This window comes from Suncus etruscus, chromosome 15 (genome assembly GCF_024139225.1).
Source record: "Suncus etruscus isolate mSunEtr1 chromosome 15, mSunEtr1.pri.cur, whole genome shotgun sequence".
NCBI lineage: Eukaryota > Metazoa > Chordata > Mammalia > Eulipotyphla > Soricidae > Suncus > Suncus etruscus.
In genome coordinates this window covers 82943878-82963605 of record NC_064862.1, presented here as the reverse complement: position 1 = coordinate 82963605, position 19728 = coordinate 82943878, and the positions used below count along the sequence as shown (strand labels likewise).

The 19728-nt window shown below is 56.9% G+C and overlaps 1 protein-coding gene across 1 annotated transcript; it reads right to left on the bottom strand.

Annotated features, from left to right (window-relative positions):
* Window positions 1-811: 811 nt before the first annotated feature.
* On the bottom strand, window positions 812-17666 carry ARHGAP45 (Rho GTPase activating protein 45). Its single transcript, XM_049788243.1, has 23 exons — window positions 17577-17666; window positions 16471-16804; window positions 11288-11431; window positions 11033-11117; window positions 10872-10944; window positions 10592-10658; window positions 10313-10447; window positions 10155-10219; window positions 9928-10038; window positions 9731-9811; window positions 6606-6794; window positions 6301-6438; window positions 5854-6044; window positions 5626-5735; window positions 5442-5525; window positions 5241-5345; window positions 4977-5149; window positions 3440-3628; window positions 3209-3346; window positions 2821-3053; window positions 2523-2733; window positions 1638-1722; window positions 812-1101 (listed from the first exon to the last, which is right to left on the bottom strand). Exons 1-23 carry the CDS (start codon window positions 17664-17666, stop codon window positions 812-814), a joined length of 3321 nt encoding a protein of 1106 aa, XP_049644200.1.
* Between the last annotated feature and the right edge of the window lie 2062 nt (window positions 17667-19728).

Genomic DNA, 19728 nt, shown 5'->3' with positions numbered 1-19728 from the left:
GGTGTGGTAAACAGGGCACCTAGCCACCTGGCCACACATCCATACACCTTGATCAGACCATACTTGTAGGTGGACTAACAAACTGAGACACAAGCTTTGTGTGCATGACCGTGCCCTGAGAGCAAGGGGATATTTGCAAAAAAAGTGTGTGTTGGCTTGAGGTCCCCTGGTCTCCTCTGGTTGCCATGTCCTTGCAGCCTTCCAACTTGCCCTGGGACAGGCAGTGGGTGCTGAGGGCCAGTCCACTATGGAGTCTGAAGGGACAGCCCTGTCCTCTCTTCCCGGCTGCTTCCTCATCTGGACCCCATGTATGTGAGGGTACCCCAAGAATGAGGCAGCCTCCTCCATGGCAGCTCGTCCTTCAGGCACCTAATAATTCTCAGGAGCCAAACACGACTCAATTCAAAATGAGTTTTGCCTCTTTCCCACCTGAACAGGGGTGGGTGCCAGGTGTGGGAGCCCCATTTCCTTCCCAGACTGGGTAGTGGGCTCTGCTGCCCTACCCAGGCTGCTGTGGCCAGAGAAAAAGGTCCAAATCTTTTTTGTTGTTCTGAGCCACACTCAGCTGTGCTCAGGGTTACTCCTGGTTCTATACTCAGGAATCATTCCCTGCAGGCTGGGAGACCATATGGGATGTCGGGGATCAAACCTGGATCACGGACTTTATTGAAACACACTGTTATTTGAGTCTAAAAATTACAGCCCCCAAAATATGACTTGCCAGAGAATGAGACTGTTTGAAAGCCATGAATGGAACAAGCCTAGGTGCCTAGATAGGGAAATTTAACTTTTGGTTAAGAACACACACATACTAAACAAACTGTGGCTGTCGGTCCGGCCTGCTGGCCACTGCCCCGTGGCCCCTTGCCACCCGCAGCCTCACGGGGGGCACCTTGTTGTTGGACTGGTTGGTGTTGTGCCCCGAGAGCTCCTCCCAGTGCCCCTGCCGAGCTCCTGACAGCTCCTCGCTCTCTCCCATCTCAGTGCCTCCCCGCACCTCCAGGAAGCTGAGGCGCTGGAGAGCACTGTCCACGGAGGAGTCCAGCGGGTCTGGAGTCTCTTCTAGCTCCGAGTCTGAGTCATTGGAAGCAACTCGGAACTCTGGGGAGACAACATGGAAAGGGATGTGTGGGTTGGCTGCAGAGGCCAGGGCTCCCCAGAGCAACCCAGGAGACACCCCCCCCTTCTCCCCAGGCCACATTCTTTCACTTGTGGGCCTCTGTGAATCCCCTGTTCCAAGGACATGCAGCTTCACGGCATTTCACTAGGGTTCCCCACTTTTTTTTTTTTTTTTTTTTTGGGCCACACCCGGCGGTGCTCCTGGCTGTCTGCTCAGAAATAGCTCCTGGCAGGCACGGGGGACCATATGGGACACCGGGATTCGAACCAACCACCTTAGGTCCTGGGTCGGCTGCTTGCAAGGCAAACACCCATGTGCTATCTCTCCGGGCCCAGGGTTGGATTCCCCACTTTCTTCCCCACCAACTACCCATCTTCTGGGCTGGTTCTGGGGATCCAACAGCTGCCCCAGGGCCAATATGAACCCACAAAAAAATACTTCCGCCCTCCCTGGGTCCCATAAATGAAATAGATTTGCACTCCTGGCCTGGCGATGAAAGCCCACGAGACCCACTGACCTTGATCTCCGTCCTCTGCTTCCTCAGTGGGATCCAGGTAGGACACCTGGACCATCACCTCGGCCCGCTGGCTGATGGACTCGTCCTGTGGCTGGGGGAACAATAGAGAGGTCGGAGTCAGGGCAGGGCCATGAGACATGCTCTGTTCCAAATTAATCAGACTGCAAACCCTAAAATCTTTCCAGAGCCATAGCAAAGAGACCGAGGGCACTGACCTTGTATGCTGGCTTGACCCCCATCACTCCATAGGTTCCCCTGAGTGCAGGGCCAGGAGTCAGCACCATCCCTAAACACCATCCCCAATGCCCCCCCCCCCAAAACAAACCATTTTTTGCTGGTTGAGTCGGGCACAAGATAACCACTCCTCCAATCCCCATGTCCCCCTTACCCAGCCTATTCCCTTGAAACTGGAGAATGCAGTTGCCCCCCATACTGGGCAGCACCAGAGCCCTCAAAACCAGCAAGGGTGATGAAAGAGGCAGTGAGCACAGAAGTGGAGCAAATAAGACTGAAGCCTCACAAAGATGGGTAGGGCTGAGCCCAATTCAGGGAGCTCAGGTTGGAGGTAGGGGGCAGCTGGAGAAGGAGCACCTGCCACAGGTGGACAAGAGCTACAAGACATGGCACTACTGGGGCACAGCAATCCAGAGCTGAGCCTCCAAAACAAACATTGGGGGCTGGAGAGGGTACAGCAGGCAGAGATTCACCTTAGCACCTCATAGGGTCCTCTGAACTCTGCCAGGAGCCCTGAGCAGAGGCAGGTGTGGCCTAAATTCCAAAACAGTATCTCTCCATTCTCAGGCCCCCCACCAATGAGCCAGGCTCTAGCATCTGCACCCCTTTTGCCCCAAGAGCACAGCACTGGGGTTCACTTGCCTCCCTCACAGGGCCCTCAGGCACCTCCTCTGGCTCTTCTTCAAAGACTAGGCTGTAATGGGAAATGAGGGTCTCCACGATGCGGGCCTGGTGGGGATAGTCAACCAGGGACGAGAGGGACACGGTGGCCTCGGTGGGACGTGGACGCAGCAGTGTGGGCCCAAATACAATGCCCAGGTTCCCAGGGGTCATCTTGTTGTCCTGCTCCACCTCCACAATCCTGGGGGAATCCAAGGGTGCAGGAAGCAGGTGTGAATGCCTTTCCACCCCCATCTCTCCACCCCCGGACCTGCCCAGCCAGCCTCACCTGCGCAGGTGACGCAGTAGATACTGCAGGGTGGCCCGGTTCTCCTGCGGTAGGTCCCGCAGAAGCTCCCGCAGCCGGCTGGCCATGGCGATAGCTGCCACTGCAGCTTCATTCTCCGCAACCTCGGGCCGGCCCCGAGATGCCGCCTTGAGCTCGGCTTCAGCCTTCAGACTGTCCTTGGCCAGCCCCACGAGCTCATGGTAGAAGCGGAATGAAATCAGCGGTTCGGGCAACTATGGAGGGACAAGTCAGGTGGACAATCAGTGAATGGGATCAAGTCCCCAGGGTCTTGATCCAGTCTGGTTGCTGCCACATACTGGTCCAACCCATCTGCTCCAGTCTCTCCCCCCCCATCACTGCTTCCAGCCATAGTGAACCCCAGCCGCACCTGCCGCAGGTAGAGCTTGAGGACGTTGCTGATGTCGTGGGGTGGGGCCTGTGACAGCTCCACCAGTTCCTTGCCATTCTCAAAGGCCTGGCACAGCTTCTCCACACGTGTCTTCACCCCGTTGACCCGGTAGATGCCCTATGGGACCACACATTGTGCCTCAGCCCATACCCAGCTCTCTGAGGGACCCACCTGCCCAGGAAGGCTCAAGGGGCAAGGTGGTGACCTCACCTTGGTGTGCAGAGCCCGCCGCTCAATCTCGCAGATGCACTTCTTGATAATAAAGGGCACACCGTCGGGGGTGCCACGTGCCGCCTGGCTGAAGTCTTGGCCGAAGAGTTGCAGGCGGCCCTGCAGTTTCTTGTGGCCACACTGGATGGCCAGAGTCTCCAGGCACTTCTTGTGGCAGGCCAGGCAGCACTGAGGAAGGGGTGCCGAGTGAGAAGCTGACCCTAGCAAGGGCTTCTCACACACACACATACACACATCTCTTCATTCTTATACTCACCAGGGTTTGGATACCCCATAAACACCCCAAACATATCTCACAGTCACACCATAGACACCCCGTAGATACCACTTATTCATACCATATACCCATCATCTTCACTCTTATTCACACCATACACCCCATAAACACATCCTATATATTCACACTGTATATACCTCCCATATGCCCCTTCACACTATGCACTCATATACAACCCCTATTCACCTCAAAAACATACCCTTATTCACACCCTATATTCCCTGTATACTTTTCTATACTCTGCATATACCTCGTAACACTGCATCAGACACCTCATGCACACAAGAAACCTGGGCAGCAAACACGCAGCTCAAGAGCCTCATGTGGCTCCCAGCCAAAATGAATGCGGCCCTTTGCCTCTTCTCATTATTTTGTATACTGTAGCTCTTTGCCACGTTTGGATTTTGTTATGCTGCTTCTGAGAAGGGACCTCTGAGGAGAGATCTCTGAACGTGTCATCCCGTTCTCCCATCCCTTGGAAACAACTGCATGGGCCAGTGAGTGGAGGGACCCGTGTGTCACATGTTGGGTCCCATCTGGTCGTTAGTTCTGAGTGTGGAGGACGCAGCACACCCTCACCATCACTGCAGGATGTTTACCCTCATTCAAAATGGCAAAATGCAATATGTGTTTCATAGATGATTGTTAAAATTAGATGCTTTTGTGTGAGCGTTTGTCGTTTTGGCAGGTCACTGCGTGGTGTGGCTCTCTGACTCTCACAGTTTAAAATTTTGGCTCTTTGTGTCAAACTTGTTCGCCAACCCTGCCCTATGTCATACACACATGCCCTCTGCACCTTCTACATGTAAATCACATGCCCTAATCAATACACCCCACACATACTTCCCTCATATAAACACCACACAATCCACATCTCCTATACACACCATCCACAGCTCAGATCCGCTCTGTTCACAAAATATACCATACACCGCCTCAATATATCCACCCCAAAACTTCACAGAGTATAAACACACCTCATAAGCCCCAGACCTCAGACGCATAGCACCCACACCTTTCTCATTCAGCAGACCCCTCCCCCACAAATACATATCTCTGACCCCCACTCTGCCCCTGGCTGCCCCAGTGTGTTAACACTTGGCAGGCAATGCCCTGGGAGTACCACTGGCCTGGCCCTGTCTATTCTCCCCAGGACCTGGCCAAACCCTATCTGCACCAGGACGAACAGTCCTCCTTGCTCGCTGTTCCCCACACAGTACTCTCAGCTGGTTCCCTCACCTCCTCACACTCAGCGCCCTGGAAGTAAACGTAGCTGTTACACTCTCGGCACTTGGCGGGTGTTCGGAGCTTGCGGAGCCGGTGGGTGCGGGCTGCTTTGGACATACCCACATGGCGAAAGGGTCCACTGGGCATGACCACGGGCAGCTCGGGGGCCATGGCATTGAGGTCCTCTGAGGGGAGAGAGGGGTTGGGCTCAGCAGGGTAGGCTCACCCCTACTTTCTCCCATCTTTGGAGGTGAGTGGAAGGTCGGGCATCCTCACCTTGTTCAAAGGCTCCAGCCCCTGCTGCACCTCCCTGGTCTGCCAGCTCCTCGCTGGATGACATGGTACCGCTGGACGATGTCCTATCACACTTCTTCAAGTCTCCTGTGGGCCAACAGGAACTGCCTCCATCTGGCCCCAGGAGGGAGGGAGCACGGTCCCCACCTTGCCCCCCTTCTGGGCACAGGGCAGCCCATTCACCTGAGCTAAGACTGGGGTCCAGGACCACCTCGGGGTCTGACACGGTGCTGGACCAAGACTTGTGTACCTGGTGGCCACGACCACCTACAGTAGGATCAGAGTCGGTGAAGCAAAGAGGGGTGCGGAAAGGAGGGTTCGGAAAGGCCCAGCCCCACCCTGCCCTGCCCCGTCACTGGCCACTCACTCCTAGGCTCCTTGGCTAGCTGCCCCTCCTCTGGGGGGGTGCCTGCTCTTGGGATCCCTGTGGTATCCCCTCCGCCGAAGCTATCCTTGCGAACGCCCATGACTGGAGACCTGAGGAAGGTGGGGATCAAGAGCCAGGCTAGGAACAGGGTCCCTATAGGCTGCTCACACTCCCCTCCATCCCATCCCACCCCTCTGTGTAGGGCAGGCCCAGATGCAAGTGTTGTACCAGGCATTGGTGGGAACGTGGGGTTCAAAGTCATAGTGCACATCGGGCTCCTCTTCGCGCTGCAGCTGGCGCACGTGCGAGGCGTACTGGTGGCCGGGGTCGTACAGTTTGCTGCTCTCGCACAACATCTGGAAGTTCACCGGCAGCGGGGCCGTCTGCATGTGCATCATTTGGTAGTAGGAGATGGTGACCTGCAGGTACAAGCACAGAGATGATGCGCTCAGGAGGAGGGGCTATAGTGACCACGCCCACAACAAGACCACGCCCACAGCAGACACACACTAAGGACCAGGACACAAGCTTGAGAACCACGCCCTCTATGAAGCCACGCCCACTCCAGTGCTGACAGCCTGACCCACCCTTGATGAGCGCATGCGCACAGGCACTTTCTGGGCTCCCTCCTGTCCACACTGCCCCAAGCCACCATCACCCCCCAACCCCACGCACCGACTTGATAGTCTGGTCACTCTGCCGGATGACCTCCTGGATCTGCCGCAGCACCGTCACCTTGGTGTCCTCCAGCTCCTGTTTCTGTGTCTTTGCATCCGCCACGCAGGTGCGGTATGTGGCCATGGCTTCCTCTGCCTGGGATTGGAGAGTCGAGTACAGCAAGGCCTGAGTCCCCAGCCCGAGGAAATCCCAAGTGGCAGAAAAGCCGAGGAGGCATCCTGAGCTTTGCACCGAGCTGTGGAAGGGGATTGAACTCGGGGCCTCGCATGCCCAAGGTACGAGCTGCTGCTGTGGAGTCTCACCTTGTTCTTGGCCTCCTCCTCCAGGCGCCGCCGCTTGTCCAAGGCCTTGGAGATGGTGCCCCCAGCCCCGGGCCCTGAGCCGGCCTGTTCCTCCTCCACCTTGGCCATGAGGGTGCGAGCTTTGTCGTGGTCCTCGCAGCGCTGGACGTAGCTCTGCTTGGCCTTGCGTAGATTGGACTCGGCCTCTTGCTGCAGGAGGGAAAAAAAGTCTCTGCCCCACATGGCTTGGGCGAGGGTGGGGTATTCCCTCTCCCCACAGGGATCTCCCACATCAGTCTCCCCAGTGCAATTTGCGTAAGCTGGGGGTGGGGGGGGGTGCAGCATCTACAAAAATCCTGCCCAGGGGTAGGAGCAGTGGCACAAGTGGTAGGGCATCTGCCTTACATGCGCTAACCTAGGACAGACCGAGATTCGATGCCCCCACGTCCCATATGGTCCCCCAAGCCAGGAGCGATTTCTGAGCACATAGCCGGAGTAACCCCTGAGTGTCACCAGGTGTGCCCCAAACCCCCCCAAAAATTATCCCGTCCAATCCTAGTGTGCACGTGTGTGTGGCACGTGTGTTTTGTGTTTTGTGTGCACCATAATCCCAGGCCCTCTTAGATCTGATGGAATTGTCCCATTATCTGCTGAGAGGAGAGACAGGGAGGTGGCTTGTGGTCTCTCTCTCACTTCCCTTCTTACACATGCAAGAACAGAGGCGGCCTGGCAGGAAGCCGAACACCCTAGCAACCCCCTAGGGTTGGCAGGAAGAGTCTATCGTCAAAACCCAGTGAATTTCCGGGGGGCCACACCCCACACCGGCATAAACAAAGAATCGAACTGAGCTGTGAGCTCCAAACCCTAAGCCCAGGAAGGAGAAGGTCCTTCAGATGTGAATCCGAATCCCAGCACCCAGAAGAGAGAGGCCAGTGGAAAGTCTGAGTGCTGGAAAAAGAACCAGCAAGGGGAGGTGCTTGCCTTGCAGTAAGAGTTAGAACCCCAGTACTACATTTCCGGGGTGTGGCCCTCGACAAAGGAAAGAAAGAGGGTCAGAGTGATCACACAGCAGGGAAGGCACTGGCCTTTCACACTGCCAATCTGGGTTCTATCCCCAGCACATTGTTTGTATAGTCCTCTGTGTAGCTGCCAAGAATAATTCCAGAAGTGCAGAGCCAGGAGCAAACCCTGGATATCACCATGTGTGGCCCAGAAACCAAAACCACAAATAAATAAAATGGGGGGGGGGTGATGTCAGAGCAATAGCCCAGCAGGTAGGACATTTACTTTACACACAGCAGACCCAGGTTCAATCCCAGCTTCCCATATAGTTCCCCAAGTTCTGCCAAGAATGATTCCTGAGGGTCCGGGCAGTGGCACTACCAGGATGGACCTCAGTTCGATCCCCTGGCGTCCCATATGGCCCCCCAAGCCAGGAGCGACTTCTGAGCGAATAGCCAGGAGTAACCCCTGAGCATCACCGGGTGTGGGCCCCCCCCCTAAAAAAAAGAATGATTCCTGAGCCCTGAGCCAGGAGTAAACCCCTGAGCACTAGTGGATCACTGTCCAATCCAAAAATGAGTGGGTCCCAGCAATAGTACAGCAGGGAGGACATTTTCCTTGCACATAGCCAACCTGATTTCGATCCTCGGCACCCCATAGGATTCCCCAATTCTACCTAGAGACTGAGTCCAGAGATCGAGTCAGCCCGGAGTACCACCAGCTGTGGTCCCCCCTAAGAAGAGAAACGTGGATGGCAATGTTGTTCCTAGTTTTGTTTTGTGTTTGTTTGATTTGGGGGGATTTGAATCACACCCAGAGGTGTTCAGGACTCACTCCTGGGTCCGTGCTCATGGATCACTCCTAGCCGGGCTCAGGGGAACATACAGGGATAAAATAAAGGGTGGTTATGAGCAAGGTAGATGAGTTAATTCTCTCTCTCTCTCTCTCTCTCTCTCTCTCTCTCTCTCTCTCTCTCATACACACACACACACCATCTACCATTCACTTGTGGGCAACAGGGCAACAGGTCAAAGATAAATGCTGGGTCATATAGTGAGAGGTAGTGACAAGGTTGTCACAGACTGGTGTCCACGACAGCATAAGCCACAAATGAAAGTGTCAAAAGGGCCAAGGAGGTTGCTCAATGGGCAGAGCATGTGGGATCTCTGCATTTGGGCTCCAACATCAGAGGGTCTTCCAAACAATGCCAGGAGTTCCCCTGAGTGCAGCCCCTGAGCACCACCCAATGTGGCTCCAAAACAAAATATCAGGGGCCAGAGAGATTGCACAGCAGTAGGGCGTTTGCCTTGCATGTGGCCAAACCAGGAGACGGTGGTTCAATTCCTGGCATCCCATATGGTTCCCGGAGCCTGCCAGGGTCGATTTCTGAGTGCAGAGCGAGGAGTAACCCCTGAGCACCACCAGGAGTGACTCAGTAAAAACTTAAAAAAAAAAAAATCAAAAACATTTTTTAAGGGATGAGAGCAATAGAACAGCAGACAGGGTTGCTTGCCTTGTACCTGGCCAATCCAGGTTCAGTTTCCAACATCCCATATGATCCTTGAGTATTTCCAGAAATGATCCTTAAGCACAGAGCCAGAAGTCAGCCCTGAGTACCGCTGAGTGTGTTATTAAAAAAAAAAAAAAAAAAGGGTCGGAGAGATAGCATGGAGATAGGGCGTTTGCCTTTCATGAAGAAGGTCAGTGGTTCGAATCCTGGCATCCCTATGGTCCCCTGAGCCTGCCAGGGGCGATTTCTGAGCACAGAGCCAGGAGTAACCCCTGAGCACTGCCGGGTGTGACTCAAAAACAAAAAATGAAAAGAAAAAAAACCTAAACAAAACAAAACAAAATTGCTATTTCAAGACCAGAGATATTTTTTGGGGGATGGCACATCTAGTGATGCTCAGGAGTTACTTACGGTTCTATAACTCAGGAATCATTCTTGGCGAACTTGGGGACCATATGGGATGGAGAGGATCGAACTGGGGTCCACTGCCTTCAAGGCAAACACCCACCCCGCTGTCCTATTGCTCTGATCCCACTAGATCCTTTTAATCCCCAAAGCACAGTGAGCTCTCGTGGGCAGCAGAGGAGCGCATGCGCGGGGTAGGGTCCCAAGGTCCTGCCCCCAGCCCCCTCACCAGCTTCCTCTGGGCACGGTGCCAGGTTTCCTTAATCTCTTTCCTTCGCTTCTCGTGTTCCAGCCTCCGTTGGTTCAGGGGCTGCGGAAGAAGGGCCGTGAGAAAGGGTCCCACTTCCCCACTCCCTGCACCCCCTTTCCACAGAAACCCCCACCTGGATGGATGCCTGGGTCTGCATGCATCTCACGGGCACCTACCTGGACAAAAGTCTGACTTTGCAGCATGCTCACGGCCTGCACCAGGTTGGTGCCAAACTCCAGGTCCTGTTCAAGGGCCAGCGAGTAGATGGACAGAAGTGGCATGTGGGGCTGGGAGGGGGGGGGAAAGAGGTCATGGAAGGTGCCAGGAGGGAGACCCTGAGCCCCAGAGGCAGCCCCCGCCCCCCCCCCCCCCCCCCGTCCCCTGACAGGCGGCCCAACCCCACCTCCTGCGTGATGCTCTGTCTGCAGTTTGGAACGATCTTCTGCAGGCCTTTGGCAAAGTCCATCTCTGCAGGAGGGTTGGAGGGTATGAGAACTGGCGCTTGGGGAACGAGCAGAGAAAGATGCCCCTCACGCCTACACCCCAGAGGCTGCCACTCACCGAGCACAGCGCGCTTCTCCAGGTAGTTGATGAGATCCTTCATGTACTTGGCCATGTTCTTGGAATATTGCAGCGCCGCTTCCACGCCGCCTTCACAGCGCTGCAGAAGCAAGTCTACCTCCTCGGGCTGGAACTCTGGGGGTGCGTGGTACATGATAAGCCACGCCCATACGTGTAAATTACCCCAGTAGCCACGCCCAACCCGCAACACAGCTCCGCCCATTTGTTATGCCACGCCCCCTTCCTGCCACCAACCCCACCCCAGGCACCTGAACTCACCCTGTTCCCAGTACTCGCTGTTGGCTCGATTGTGCTCGCCCCCTTGACCATACAGGTTGTCCATTGACTGAATGAAAGGGGGACAGAAGTGCTGTGGGACACCCCAGTCCCGGGTCCAGAAACAGGGATCAGGGTAGGGGAGAGGCAGGAGCACTGCCTACCTTACAAACTTGAGGCTGGGAGATGGACCCCCTGGTTAAACCCACATCACACACACACACACACACACACACACACACACACACACACAGGCGGTGCACAGCATAAGCTGATGCCTAACCTGGCCAGGATCTCCGGGGGGCACTGACAGGAGAGTACTGGTGTCCACTTCACCCAAAAGGAACTCAGACACACTGTGGGGGGGGAGAATCAAGGTTATGGGGGCATCAGAGATCAGAGTTCTCCCACATCCTGTCCCCCACACCCTGTGCCCCGTCTCACGTGCTGCTGAAGGTGACCGCGATGGTTTCCAAGGCCTTTTCAAACTCCTGCTTGTCCGACTCATTGTTACTCTCGTAATGGAAGGCTGGGGAGCAAGATGGGTAGACACCAAAGTTGGGGTGGCTGGAACCCTCTGAGGGCGAGGGGAGGCTGTGCCCCTGCAGGCTTGTGCATATCGAGCTCCTATGCACCCTTCTAAATCCGCTTCTCCAAGGCCGCCTCCCCCCAGGAAGCCCTCAGCAGCCGCCAGCCCACCTTTGATCTTGGCGATGAGGTTGCCAGCAGCCGTGAGTGTCTCTACTGTGCCCAGCAGTGGGTACCTGGAAACCACCTGGCGCATCACACGAAGCGCTTCTCCCAGGCACTCATGGGCCAATGGCCGTCGGGCCTCCAACAGGTCTGCGGGACAGAGCAGAAATGAATCAGGGCAAAGCCTCCCCAGAGTGCTAATCCCAGGTGGGGGAAACTGAGGCAGAGGAGGTTGAGTGGCCTGGGATAAGGGAAAGATGAGCAATCCCAGTTTCTCTCAGGCCAGATAAGTGAGGCCAGGCCGACTCCTTTCTCCTCAGGAAGCAAACTCAGACTTGAACTTACAGTGGCAAGGCCTAATACCTCCTCCTCCATGCAGCCTCCATGCTGTGTTTCCCTGCTGAGTTTCTCTCCAGCCCACTTTCCCTTTCCCATCAGCCCAGGATCAACCGGGGCTTAGGACTCAGTGCAGACTCTCCAGGTCAGCATTATCCACAACCCACTTTATAGCTGGAGATACTTGAGAAAGTATGGGTCAACTTTTCCAACTCTGCTGGCTCTGAAGGCAGAAGGGTCCTGTCTGGCTTGATCCTGAGGGCAACAGGGGTGGACAGAAGCTTCTAGACGGGGCAGAGGCGCTGCCGGTCTGTATTTCAGATGCTGACTTTATTTCCTAGGATCAAACCTGTCACCCTGTGCATTTCTGCCAGAGGCTCAAGCCCTCTGGACACTTGATTTATTTTGTTTTGGGGGCCACACCTAGGGATGCTCAGAAATTACTCCTGGAAGTAACTGGGTGCCTAGCAGTGTCAGGGTGGCCATGGGTCTGCCACATGCAAAGCAAGTAACCCCCAGGCTCTCTCTCTCTGGGCCCTCAGATGATCACTTAATTTTTTTTTTGTTTTTTTGTTTTTGAGTCACACCAGTGACGCTCTGGGGTTACTCCTGACTATGTGCTCAGAAATCGCTCCTGGTTTGGGGGATCATATGGGACGCCGGGAGTTCGAACCAAGCTCTGTCCTAGGTCAGTGCATGCAAGGCAAATGCCCTACTGCTTGTGCCACCACTCAGGCCCCCCGATCACTTAATATTTTTGGGTTTTGTGCCACATTTGTCATTGCTCAGGGATTACTCCTGGCAGGCTTGGGGAATCCTATGGGATGCCAGGGATCGAACCCATGTTGGCAGCAAGCAAGGCAAACGCCCTATCCACTGTTTGCCTTGGACGAAGTCGTTCCAGGACTGACCGTTGTTCAAATCCTGGAATCCCTTAGGATCCCCCAAGCCTGCCAGGAGCGATTTCTGAGGAGGAACCCCTGAGCGCTGCCGGGTGTGACCTCCCCCCAAAATACTTTTAACTAATGGTATTTCACACACAACACACACACACACACACACACACACATGTATGCGGATGAATACACAACTCTAGATTCTTGAGTTCACAGTCCTGGGAGCACAGAACCCTCTAGAGTCCTTTTTACTACAGCAAGATGTAGCTCAACCCCTAAAGCCCCCCCAAAAGAGAGCTAGCACCCTAAGTGGTAGGGATAAGAACCAGAGCCCCGAGGACATACCTTGGTGATTCTGTAAGCTAACAGTGCCCCCAAAAACAATAGTAAAAACTAAAGTGAGCCGAAGTGATAGTACAGAGAGAATGGGCCTTTGCCTCAAAGCCAGCAACCTGGGTTCAATCCTCAGCACCCCCAAAGAGTCCTCCAAGCTGCCAGGAGTGATTCTTGAATGCAGAACCAGGAGGAAGCCCAGAGCATCCTGGGATGTGGCCCAGAGATCATAATAATAACAATGTGCAACTGGGGTACCCAGCTCCTTTCCAGCACCGAGGTCCCCAGCTGAATGGGAACCCTTAGGGATGGCAGGTCAGAATTTTCACCAGGTCACCGCCGGCCAGGAATCCAGACCCATCCCAGGGTGGGAGGAATGGATGGGCCCGGCCACACCCCTTCCCACCTTTCCCCTCCCCTCGCATCCTGAGCGCACCCCGAACCGCACGTCCCCAAGCCCAGGGGCGCCAAACTCACTCGTGAACCCCCTGCCCCGGGAACTGACCCCAAATGCAGGACTTCTGCGGCCGGACTTCAACCGCATCCACAGTGGGCCAGTGGGGCCTTGAGCTCCCAGCTGGGGTCGGGGACCCCCGCGCCCCAATCTCTCCGCTCACCTGGGGACCCCGCTCGACAGCAGCGTAGGGGGCCTGGGTCCAGTGCGCGGCGCAGCGCCCCGCAGATACACATGGTAAGCCGTTGGCGGGGGACCCTGAAATCTGGGATCCACACGACCGCCTGGCCTGGTCTGGGGGTGGGGGTCTCTCTAGTGGCCAAACCGGCTCCGTCCGGTCTGCAGGCACCGCCCCCGCCGGGCCAAGACCCGCCCCCCCTGGGGTGACGCATCCACCTTTGATTCTGCTGTTTTGGGACCACACCAGGCCACGCTCAGGATGACTCAGGAGGACCCTATAGGGTGTCTATTTCAAACTCCCTCCATACTTACTCTAGACCCCGAAACTGGGGATTGAGGATCTGGCAGGTGGGAATCTGAGACCCAGAACTGAATACTCCCAGAGTGGCGGGGTACACCTCATCCCATTTATCTAGCTCTCCAAAACAGACAGGGGTCCCCATTAAGTGCCATGGTCCTTCCAATGCACAAGCTGTGTGCACTGAATATCTTTCCTGTTTATTTTTTGTTTGTTTTATGGGTTTTTTGTTTGTTTGTTTTGGTTGGTTTTGGGGCCATGCTCATGATGCTCAGGACTGACTCCTGGCTCAGCACTCAACAATCACTCACTCCTTGGGGTGCTTAAGGGGACCACATGGGATGCTGGGGAGGGAATCCAGTGGCCTCATTCAAGGCAAACAATTTCCTCACTGTGCTATTGCTCCAGTTACCCTTTGTAGTTCTTTCTGGTTCACACAAAACAGTGCTCAGGACTTATTCCTGGCTCTGTGCTCAGAGGAGCACACCCCTATGGGGGTGATGGGGGTCGAAGCCAGGTCCTCCATGTGCAAGGCAAGCACTCTCCTCAACTCTACTATGGCTAGGGCCCCTAAACCATGTTCCTGATCGGATGCCAGAAACCTTGGGAAAGAGGTGACCCTATGAGGGGCTCAACTCAGCAGCCCTGGGTATCCCCCCCAAACCCCAGCCTGGCCCCCAGTCCTATAGAACTGGTAGGCACCGCCCAAGGCAAAGCCTGTCTTCCGAGGGAAGCTGGGAGAATCTTACGGAAAGGAACAGAGATTAGAGAGTTTCCCCAGGAAACCAGGCCCCCCCACCCCAGGGACTAGATAACCCTGGGGGCTCCCTTCCACCCACAGGCTGCCCCGTTGGCGCCCAGAAGGCGCAGAGGCAGGTCAGTCAGGGCCAAGGACGTGACAGCGAGAAGCAGGGTGGGCCCTAATGTTTGTCGTTTCATTCCTAAAGCAGGTGACTGGGCATGGGGTCACGGATACGACCACTTGGCAACAGCCAGCCGAGCACTTGGGTTTCCTGGAGAAGTGGAGCCCAGGCGGCCCATGAGGTGCCGGGCTGTGGGCAGAGGTGCCCGCCTGACTGCCAGGGACAAACAGGAAGCAGATGAAAATAACTCTGCAGGAAGTGAAGCTGTCAGAGCTCGTGCTGGAGAAAAAGAACTGCTGGTCTTCCCTCCCGCTTCCCTCAAACCCTGTACCCCACCTCCTTTGTCTGCAGGGTGCTTCGAGCCACCCTGGCCCCCACCCTCTCAGGAACCCTGCTTTGTCCTCAGGATAACACCAAAAGGTCTATCTTTAATGCAATCGGCTTCACATCCACACACACCTGCAACACCCCAAAACTCTGCTCTCTGGGTACCCCAAAAGTCTGTTCTCTGGGCCCATGCATTTTGCTCTTTCTCATGTTTCTTTTTGTTTGTTTGTTTTTGCATTACACCAATGCTCAGGGCTTACTCCCGACTGTCCTCAGAATCACTTCTGTGGGAGCTCAGGAGATCATCCTGGATGCCGAGGATTGAATTTGGGTTGGCCTTGTACTAGGTAAGCACCCTCCCTGCTCTACAATTGCTCCGGCTCCTTCCTCTTATTTCTTTTTTTTTTTTTTTTGGGGGGGTCACACTCAGCATCACTAGGGGTTACTCCTGGCTCTATGCTCAGAAATCACTCCTGGGCCGGAGAGGTGGCACTAGAGGTAAGGTGTCTGCCTTGCAAGCGCTAGACAAGGAAGGACCACGGTTCGATCCCCCGGCGTCCCACATGGTCCCCGCAAGCCAGGGGCAATTTCTGAGCGCTTAGCCAGGAGTAAACCCTGAGCAGCAAACGGGTGTGCCCCCCCCCCAAAAAAAAGAAATCACTCCTGGCAGGCTCAGGGGACCATATGGGATACCGAGATTCGAACTGATGACCTTCTGCATGAAAGGCAAACACCTTACCTTCATGCTATCTCTCCGGCCCCTTCCTCTTATTTCTGAGCCCAGGACATGACATTCCTTTGGCCTTGAAACTTGTTCCTCCACAGTGACCACCAAACTCCTACACATCTCTCAGAAGCCCAGCTGCCATGGTTTCTTTTATTTGTCTTTTGTTTTGAGGCCACACTTAGTGGTACTCACTAGTTAACTCTTAGCTCCTCATTTAGGGATCTCCCCTGGCTCAGGGGGCCCAAAAGGGTGCCAGGGATCAAACCCAGGTGGGCCACATTCAAGGTTAAAAAACCCTTCCCGCTGTCCTATCACTGTGACCCCTCCTATGATTTCCACTTTTTTTCTGTTTTGTTTGTTTTTTTGGGGGGTCACAGCTGGCAGCGCTCAGGGGTTACTCTTGGCTCTATGCTCAGAAATCGCTCCTGGCAGGCTCGGGAGACCATATGGGATGCCGGGATTCGAACCATCGACCTTCTGCATGCAAGGCAAAGCCTTACCTCCATGCTATCTCTCCAGCCCCTCTACTTTGTTTTTAATTTTGGGGTGATACTCAGTAATGCTAAGGGCTGACTCCTGGCTCTGTGCTCAAGGATCACTCTTGACAATGCTCGGGGATCAAACCTGAGATGCTGGGGATCGAACCTGGGTTGTCTTCGTGCAAGGCCAGTGCCTTCCTCGGTGTCTCATCTCGGCAGACTCCGGGAAGTTTACATCCCCCATTCCCACCTCGCCCAGGCCTGGGCTACCCGGCGTGACCCTCCTTTCGCCTCACCATCACTCAGGACACACTCCTTGAGCTTTTCCAGGCCCTCGGCGAAGCGGGCCACGTCCGCCAGCAGGTGAGAAATATCCTCGGCCGAGTCAGACCCGGGGCTCTCGGTGGGGGTGTCGGCGGGGCTGGCGGCCGAGAGGGGACTCCGGTAGCCCCCTCGGCCTAGTGTCCAGGAAGTGGCACCCGACAGCGGGAAGCCCGCAGCGCTGGCATGCCGGCTCAAACTCGTGGGCCGCTTCAAGGTGCCCGTGGCCTTGGCGCTGGGGAGGCTGCTGGGGGGGTCCACGGTTGACCCCAAGGTTGCACCATCCAGCCCTTCCTTTCTGGGCAGCTCCTGGGGGCCAGGAGGAGAGAGAGGGAGCTGATTAAATAAATGGGTGCTTTGGCAGTGCCTCGATTTACCCCTCACATTGCAAAAGGGTTCAAGAGGGTCTTTGGGCTGACCCTCGGGTCAGAGGTCACAGGGCTGAGATTTGGGGCGGCCCCTCCCCTACCTGTTACCCAACAGCCTCTTCCCCCCCAGAGTTTTCACAAACAACGGTCGAACCACAGCCTGGGGGCGTGGCCTGCGGGCTGCAGGCAGGAGGGGGCACCCCACTTCCTGGTGGGGGAGGGAGGGTCTCTGATCCGACTCTACCCAAAAGGGTTTTCGAAGACCCCCCAAAAATCCCAAAGACACCCCCACAGTTGCTGAGACACCTTGGGGGGACCCAAGGGGACGCTGCCCCCCAACAGCCGTGGGCCCCTCGAGACCCGTTAGCTGAGCGGTCTCACCGCACCGCTGACCCCCAGAAGCCTAGGAAGCTAATGCATGGACGTGGCGCGTACCACCAAGGCGGCCCCCGAATGCAGGCACCCCGCTGCCCAGTGCCGTCGGCCCCCCAATCCCGGGCTGCGCTCCAGCCCCCCATGCCCAGCACCGACCCCCCAGAGCCTGCCCTTCGGACGCCTACCAGGAGCACGACGCCACCGGGGTCCCCGCCGGGCAGCTCAGCCCCCCGCCGCCGCCGCCCCAGCATGGCGCTGCTGCCTCCAGGGTCCGGGGCGCGCCCCGGTGGCCCCCGGGTCTCCTCCGCCTGCTGGGCCGCGGGGAGAAGCGCACTCACCCCGGCGAGCTGCGGGCTGGGGCTTCCCGCCCGGTGCTTTTTGGAGATGGAAGGGGTTTTCATGAGGTCCCGCTTCTTCCTCGAGAACATGGTGACGGCGCGGCCGGCGGGGACCCAGGCGCCCGACGGGGCGGGCAGACCCGGGGCGACCTTCTCAGCGCGGCGGCTCCAGGCGCTGGCCCCGGGGGGACCGCATTGCGGCCGGCTGCCCTACCCTGCTCGGCAGCGGCTGTCAGGCTCCACGTGACGGGCCCCGGGCCCTCCTTCCTCCCCTGCACCCCGCGCCCCAGGAAAAGGCCTCCCCTAAGCGCACAGGGGCCGGCCTGGCGCGCACCCGGCCCGGCCTCAGCCTGTCCTTCTGCAGAGTGGGCTCAAGGCCGGGGTCCCAGGCTCCGCCTTCTGCCCACCACCCACGCACTCCCCCCCGCGCCTTAAGGGGCGCCCCGCCTCCCGTTTCCTCTTTCTAGAGCAGGGTGCGCGCGCGTGCCAATTGAGACTTAGACGGGGCGCCCCCGCCTGGCACTGTGCGCCCTGGGGCGCGCGTGGAGCCGGCCGCCTGCCACCCAAAAATGCACCCTGGGGCCCACCCTGCTGTTCCTGCGTGTACACCCTGAATCGCAGGGCCGTGGAACTCCCGCGGGACACGTGCACCGGGCGCCTCGAAGCGCCCCAGTGGCCACCGAAGCCGGAGGGGGCTGGCCCGGACATCGCGCGCCCGTGCACACTGTCCCGCCGCCCCTCTCTCCTCTCCGGCCCGTGCCCACCCCTGCAGGACTGCAGGACTGGGTGGGCGGGGCGCAGCGGGACTCCCCACTCCACCCCACCCCCTGCCCCACATTCCAGAGACTCTTGCGCTGCTGCCCGCAGACCCTCGACTACCACCGGATGGCCGCGCTGGATGGCCGCACTGATAACTCGCCGGGCTGGGGGGTATCAGCTGGGCGCAGACCCATCCTCCTCCTCCCCCTTCCCCCGGCTCCTCCTGCTTCTCTGGGATCCCCCCCTGGTCTGCTCAGAACTCTTCCCATGTACTTAACCCTCAAAATTCAGACCCCTAGGCCTTCCTCACCGCCCCCACTCCCCTTCCCTCCGTACTGACCTCCGTAGGAAGCGTCACCGGGTCTCCACCACCACGGCAGAGTGTCCCCAGGCCGCAGCCCCTGGTCCCCAAGCCCGTTCTCCAGGCTGTCGTCCAGCCGCACACCCAGCCCACCAGCCCCTTAACGATCCCTCTTCTCCCACTCATCTCTCTGGCTGGTGGTGTGGTGGGCTTTTGAACCTCCTCTTGGAGGTCAGCGCCGGGGCCCACCTGTGCTGGCCTCCTCTGACCTGCCCGGACATTCCCCAGCCCTGACTTCATGCCCACTTCACGCTCAGGCAGCGCAAGTCACGCCCTTTGGCGCCAGACCTGCATGGGCACTCAGGGGTAGCCACTAGACTGTCTTTGTTTGCTAGGTTTTTGTTTTTTTTTTCCTTTGGGGGGAGGGCCATACCTGGCGATGTTCAGGGGTTCCTCCTAGCTCTGTTCTCAGGGATCACTCCTGGTGGTGCTCAGCGGATCCTCTGGGATGCCAAGTATCAAGCCAGGGTGGACATGTGCCAGGCAAACACCCTCACCACTGTACTACCGCTCTGTTCTGGCCCAGCCATCAGATCTCATGCACCCCAATACTGTAGCCTTCACACCCTGGGGAGGACTGCAGAAGGGAGGACTCTGTGCCCTCCAAATTGTGGGTCTTCACACTCATTCACCATTACAGTCATTCTCAGGGGATCAAAGATGACATACAGGGCCCGGAGAGATAACACAGCGGCCTTTGCCTTGCAAGCAGCTGATCCAGGACCAAAGGTGGTTGGTTCGAATCCCGGTTTCCCATATGGTCCCCCGTGCCTGCCAGGAGCAATTTCTGAGCAGACAGCCAGGAGTCACCCCTGAGCACCGCCGGGTGTGGCCCAAAAACCAAAAAAAAAAAAAAAGATGACATACAGTGACTGGAGTGATAGGGCAGTGGGGAGGGGGAGGGCATTTGCCTTACACAGGGCCGACCTGGGTTTGATCACTGACATTTCCATAGGGATAATTCCTGAGCACAAAGACAGGAGGAAGCCCTGAGCACTGCTGAGGTGGCCCCCCAAATTTATATGTAAATCC

Coding starts and splice junctions, on each gene's coding strand:
- ARHGAP45 (XM_049788243.1), bottom strand. CDS start 17,666: ATGTTCTCGAGGAAGAAGCGGGACCTCATGAAAACCCCTTCCATCTCC. Junction 10,448..10,591: donor CAGCGAGTACTGGGAACAGG/GTGAGTTCAGGT, acceptor ACGCACCCCCAG/AGTTCCAGCCCGAGGAGGTA. Junction 10,220..10,312: donor GGAGAAGCGCGCTGTGCTCG/GTGAGTGGCAGC, acceptor ACCCTCCTGCAG/AGATGGACTTTGCCAAAGGC.